The sequence below is a fragment of the Crocodylus porosus genome, unplaced genomic scaffold, assembly GCF_001723895.1.
Source record: "Crocodylus porosus isolate Cpor-Errol unplaced genomic scaffold, CroPor_comp1, whole genome shotgun sequence".
Taxonomy (NCBI): domain Eukaryota; kingdom Metazoa; phylum Chordata; order Crocodylia; family Crocodylidae; genus Crocodylus; species Crocodylus porosus.
The window spans coordinates 179809700-179816247 of record NW_017728886.1 but is presented as its reverse complement, the minus strand read 5'-3'; the positions used below and the strand labels follow the sequence as shown (position 1 = coordinate 179816247).

Sequence of the window (6548 nt, the reverse complement as noted above, 5' to 3'; positions counted from 1 at the left end):
CGGCTAGTGTCTGGAACCAGCTTCCAAGAGAAGTGGTGCTGGCTCCTACCCTGGGGGTGTTTAAGAGGAGGTTAGATGAACATCCTGCTGGGGTCATTTGACCCCAGTATTCTTTCCTGCCATGGCAGGGGGTTGGACCAGATGATCTGCTCAGGTCCCTTCCGACCCTAGAAACTATGAAACTATGTCCTAAAGAAAGTTTTGATTTTAAATAATTGATTTTAATCCTGCTCAACACTAACACTTTTACATTATTTATCTAAAGAGAAGATCTTTCTTACTGTTTGGTAACAAAATGTGGTTATTGCTTGTAAATGCAGCATTTAAACAAAATCTCCTACTTCACTTTTGCTAATGAGAAGATCATGCTGTAATGTGTAGCAATTTAGGTAAGCAACTGTATGGCTAAGCCCAGGGGTGTCAAACATGCGCCCTGAAGACTGGGTCCAGTCCACAGGGCTGTATGCTTTGTCCTGTGTGTTCCTGAACCGACCCCAGTTGCTGGCCCTGGCCTCGTGCAATGCATGTTTGGTGCTACACGCCCTGAACATAGCACAAGGGCGTGCACTATGGTACCCTGCATATACTTCATGCATTGTGCAGGCTGGACCTGATGCCACTGGCACTACCCATAGGGCTGGTCCCCATCTGGCTGGCAGACTGGTCCACCCACACCTGGCCCACAAGGCCAGATGAGTTTTATGTGCCTCGTTTAATATGACCTTTATGTGTTTTTAATTTATTTAATTCTTTTTCCCTGTCATTTGTGGATGGGAATTCAGTTAATATAGAAACATAGCATCTTAATAGTATTTGTTTTTTCTTTGAATAAACCTGTTTAAATGCATTGGGGTATGCAAGGAAAATTATCAGTATGTGTCTTACATTTAAAATTTACTTAATAAACATAGGAAGTACCATCATTGTTCTTGTTCAGTGTCCTTCAGAACCTTAGGACCAGAAGATCTCATTATCTCATGCTTACACTCTACTTTTTATCAATAGATTGGAAGAGGAAAACAAGTTTTCTTGCTTTTTCAGCTCCCAGTTGGTTTTTTACCTTTCACTGAACTAGACATTGAACTGTACTAATCAAATTAGCTGAAGTAAAAACATTATCTCTACAGCTACAGAAGAAGCTAAGCCTGTCAAATCTGGTTTAGTACTGTACCTGAATTTGCTGAATTCCCCTATCCAGTGTTCAGACTTTCTTTTAAACTTCAACAGAGACATGTTGTTTTTATTTAAATATTTAATACGTTGTAGTCAGTTTAGCCCTTGACAAAGGTTCTAATAATTTTGTTCAATCTTAAAATATACAAATTTATGAAAATTTCAGTGTGTTGTTTTGGGGGGGTTAATTATATTTTTATCCACTCTGTTCCTCTGTCTTAAATAACTACATATGGCTTAACACATTTACTAAAAGGAAAATGTAGTGGCCCAGTAACAGCCACAAAATTGTTTAACCACTTTACATTTTGGGACCATTATTTTGCATGATTCATTATAATCTAATTAAAAACTTCTTTTCACATGACTAGAAGACACTTTTATCCAGCTTTGTTTTCGGAGTAGTTAAGTGGGAGGAGAGAACTGTATTGTTGTGAAGCTTATAGCTGTTTATCCCTCTGTGTAAATGTAGGCAGGGAGGAGCCAGGAGTGGATAGGTCATATGTTTTAATTGACTTGTATTTCCATCAGCATACCGGGATTCAATGGAAGTGAAGACTGTGCAGCACTAGAACAACTTCTAGAAGGATATGACCAACAAGACCAGGATCAAGTTACTGATGTCTGTAATTCACCACTCTTCAAATACATGGACAATGATGTAAGTTGGCATTTCTTATGGCTTTTCACAAACCTTTTGCTAATAAGAAAGAGAGGTGTTCAGGGAAGGTGGGGGAAAGTACTGAGATAGTTGTAGGTTTGTTGTGTGCTGTGCAGGGAGCAGATTGTGGCTCTGCCCTGGCCTTTGCCTGCCCATCCTGCTCCCAGACACCACTCTTTGCCCACCTGCAGCCCCATCCCATCTGACCAACCAAGTGCACCCTGCCCACAGGGGTCCCAGCTAGTGTCCATGGAGACCCTGCATACCTGCTTTGTCCAGCACCCCTGGCGGTGAGTATGGGGTGAAGTGGCTCAGAGCAGATGGTATCAATTGCTCACCCAATTCCTGAAGTGGTCCTCCAGCCAAAAAAAATTCCCACCCCTGGAATAGACTGAGGCAGATTATTTGCCTGGCTTCCATGTATGAATATTTTTGACTTTAATATGATTCTCCAAAGAGTAAAGTGAGAGTAAGCTTTAGTGACATTAAGGGTGCTAACTTGTCTTGCTGTATTCAGTATGCCAAGCTTGGCCTGACTTTGGCAGTCCCAGGAGGAGGAACAAAGAAGAAATCCCCAAATGCTCCACAGGACAAAGGAAAAGGAACACCCACCGTTGGCACTCATGCTGATGAAGATGATGATGAATATTCTGGTGGATTGTGCTAGCTGCAAATATGTTTATTCCTGTATATCCAACTTGCTATTTGTGGATGTTGAACATATCAAAAGGTACCAGAATTACAGCGCTTCATTGCAGTCATGATATTGGAATGCTAATAATGATGACAATAGCTTTCGGGTACTGTGACAAGCATGATTGTACCTACCATCCTTGGAGAATTGTTGGATTCCATTCCTTACAGAGTAAAAGTTTCCTTAGGGTTCTGCCTTCTGTTGATTGAAAAAATTAAATAATATGTTCTTCTTAAAAGCCATGGCTTAAAAAAACTTAACCCCATTTGGAGAAAAGCACTGTAACAATCAGAATTTCAAATTAAGGATTTCTAAAGTAAAAAAGAACAATAAACTTCTGTAGGTTTATTTCATCTATTAGTGATTCTTTCTTCCCACTGAATACTGTTTAAATAACCATTAATTTTGGTATAATTTTAGTACACACAGTATCTTTTTAAAAGACTCTAATTCTATGCCAGATAAGATAGTGATACAGGGTGAAATCTTGGGAATGAGAGGGGCATGATTCTGTTTGTTTATTTGTGCACCAAACTGGGGTTATATTTTTTAAGTCTTATTTTTATTAATATTATTCACAGTGTATAAACGGTTCTGGAAAATGCAAAGTCACTCAGCAGTAAGACATCATTGAAGATCCTTTAAGATAGCCCCATTATTTGATACCTGTGCTTCTTTGAATGAAAGATGCCATCTTTGTTATGTATGTGTGTTCAGTTTGTAAGGTTCTGTTTGTAATGTACATCTTGGGAAGGAGTAAGGACACAGCAATTAATTTCATAGGAGTAAGGTCTCCCAAAAAAGCATGATGTAATCAAAAAAGAAACAAAGTAGCAGAGGGTATGTGCTAAATATAAAACCTTTACAGAAAATTATTAGCAAAAATCTGGGAAAGGGTTTTATTTTTGAAAATAAATATTTTTAAAATGGTGTTTTCAGCTTTTGTGTTTTTTCCTCTGAATTTGAATACATTTCCTCTAATGTTCATTTAAGCCAAGGCATAAAGCAGCTAGTAGGTGGATGGTGTTGAATTTTGTATCACTGGTGAAATTCTCATTAGTAATTCAGCAGTTTGTGAAGACTAGAAAGGTAGCTTACAAATACAATGAATCTTCTGTGGGCCCAAAACAGCTTTGTTCTCCACTCTGTGTGATTCCTAAATATTCTCAAGCCCTATGCATGGTTTTTGCAATGCCTTTACCCATATGACCATTTTGTGCCCACAGAAGTAGTTTATACTACAGAAGAACACAAGATTCATTATAAGCAGAGGTCACAGAGAATCCACCTGGAATTCATATGCATTGGAAGCTGGCACAATTCAGGATAGCCAAAATGAAAATATGCTAAGTGAAATGATGTTGCTCTTCTGTTATGCATATGTTCATAGACCCTTTTAAAAGGACTTCAAAGATTCTCTGATTTGCTGTTTGAAAAGTATGAATTCAAATTTTGGAGGAATTAGCCTCAATAAATTGAACTTTATTTTCCATATGTTCATGGAAATACAGCATATTCTAAATGGTGAGTGCTTTTAAAACTTTATAGACATCCCCAGTACTTTTTATATTTTGAACTTTGACTAGACTGGGAGTGTGAGGCGGTCTGACAGATGCATAATCTGGAATATTTGAAAGAGGGGAAACATGACCTACATGAGTGAAGGCAGCTAAGGGCTTGTGTGCTTCTGGTGAAAAGTCCTGCAGATTTTTAAAAAATTGCACAGGGGCTAAAACGCATGTAAAGATACAAGCCTATCTGTTCATTTTGTAAACAAGCACTTCTTGTAGCATCTGTTTTAGGTTGTCCAAAACCAAGTTAAACACTAAAACCTAGATTTTTAAAGCTTTACAGTGAGGTTTATTCCTAGACAACTCCTTTCCATATTGATAGAGGATTTCCAGTTAACATCTGTTTACCGGTTCTGAAAAGTAGGAACAAAAAATCTTTGTACTAAACATGCAAATCTGCCATTAGAATGAAAGATAATATTAATCAAAGAGATTAAAACCTTAATATTTGATTGCAGTGTTGCTTTAAAGAATGAAATCTGGAGACATGGGTATTGCTGAAAACTAGATAAAGTCTATTTTATATAACTTATTCTTTCTTACTTTAGTTAATGGAAGTGTAATATGACTGTTATTGCCTCTACTAAATGTTTAACTATAAACAAAGCTTTCTGCATATTACATGTTGCTGTATGTTTCTACTTTCTAAAGCAATTTGCACATGTTTTGTAATTTATCAGTAAAATGATGATTTAAAGTGAAATGTGTTTTGCAGCAAGAAATTTCTTCTCCAAAATTATGCCAACTCTTTAAAAAAAAAAAAAAAAAAGGAAAAGAGAGTTTGCATAAAAACTCTGAAACATGATTATGAAGTTTACTGTACATGAAGTCAAAGATTTATGATTTTTACCTTCTGTTTACTATGACTGAATTGATATGCACATATGTGTTCATGAAGTGTGAAATTTGTGCTTTATCTGTACCTTTTCCAAATCTGTGCAGCATAATAGCATATGAAATGTGTTTGTAATGGCTTTATAGATTCCTCCTCTTTGAGAAAAGGTCTGTTTCACCAACATAACAATAAAACCTGAAATTATAAACCTGAGCAAGTTCTTCCTGTCAACAATCAACTTGCATCGTATTCTTCAGGAGTTCAGAATGGGTAGATCATATTCATTTCCAAATGTCTCTTGGAGATGTAAAATCAGACAAAAGATGATCTCCCAGTCCAGGTTCTTAAGTTTGAGCTTGCTGCCTGTCAGCTAAACTGAAACCAAAAGTAGAGATGAAAGCTGTTCTGTGAAACAAACTGCAAGTTCTTACAAATGTAAGTACCACTATTTATTACTATGTAAAGAGTGAAATGAAGTAGTACATGACTCTGTGATCAGTTGACTTAGTGATAAGGATGTTTTCTGACGATGCAAGCAAAGAAGCAGCATTCTTCTACGGCTCAGATAAAGTATATTTATTTCCTCAGACGAATCTGAGGCCTTTGCATATGTTGTTTTGACTTCAAATTTATTTCAAACAGGTTTATTTTTAAAAATATTGTATATTAAGCATGACTTCCTTTTAGATTTCTAAGTATGTATTCCTGTCTACAGATACCTGACAGATTAGACCTATTATTTATTTTTCTATGTAAAGTAAAAAAAAAATCCAATACTGCTTTTAGCATTTGGAAGACTGTTCAGATCTGTTAGTAAGCCGTCTGTCCTGGACTCATTCCTTAGTTGGTTTATTGTAGGAGTCTCCAAATCTAGACATGGTTTAAAAGAAATGTATGTGCAGCAACTAACTGGAATAAAATTGTCAAGTGTCAACATTAATTTTGTTTCCTTTTCTTCATTAAAATGTGATCATGTTAAGGTGACTTGCAGTGTCATAGATACTAGGCACTTCCATCTTGGTGGCAGGGACACTGCTATTGGAGTCTGTTTTGCAACTCTACATAGTAAAAAGATTAGCTTTGTTTTAATAAAGTCCAGTTAGTTCTGCAGTAACTTCAGTAGTAGTTTTTTTTTAATATGAGCTGCTTTCACCCTTAAACAAATGAGCAATTAGTGCCAAGAGTATTTTGCTAGTGGATGGTCATTTTTACTTCCTCCTAATAAGCCCTAACATGCTTACATTAACAGTAAAATATGTGTTGAGCATTTGTTCTGGTATGAACTCTACCGCCTCCTATATTTTTCTCATTCCAATTAGAACAATTTAAGTCGGTCAGCATTTTTTCTGCCCTGATTTTTTCCTGCTTTCAGTTTTGACTACGAGTTGCTTTCTGATAAAGTAGTTTCATAGTTTCTAGGGTCGGAAGGGACCTGAGCAGATCATCTAGTCCAGCCCCCTGCCATCTAACCGCCTCTTAAACACTCCCAGGGTAGGAGCCTGCACCACTTCTCTTGGAAGCTGGTTCCAGACCCTAGCCGCCCTGACTGAAGTAGCGCCTCCTGATATCTAACCTAAACCTACCCTCTGCCAGCTTGTGACCGTTATTCCTGGT

The 6548-nt window shown here is 37.2% G+C and overlaps 1 protein-coding gene across 3 annotated transcripts in view; it reads left to right on the top strand.

Moving 5' to 3' along the window:
• The window catches only part of NAPG (NSF attachment protein gamma), a 22129-nt gene extending 16982 nt beyond the window's left edge, over positions 1 to 5147 (top strand). For all 3 annotated transcript variants that reach the window (XM_019545914.1, XM_019545899.1, XM_019545907.1), the window contains 2 exons: positions 1705 to 1834; positions 2352 to 5147. In XM_019545914.1, the coding sequence (XP_019401459.1) occupies positions 1705 to 1834; positions 2352 to 2501 (280 nt within the window). In that variant the 3' untranslated portion in view covers positions 2502 to 5147. The remainder of the gene's footprint in view (positions 1 to 1704; positions 1835 to 2351) is intronic.
• Positions 5148 to 6548: the final 1401 nt, after the last annotated feature.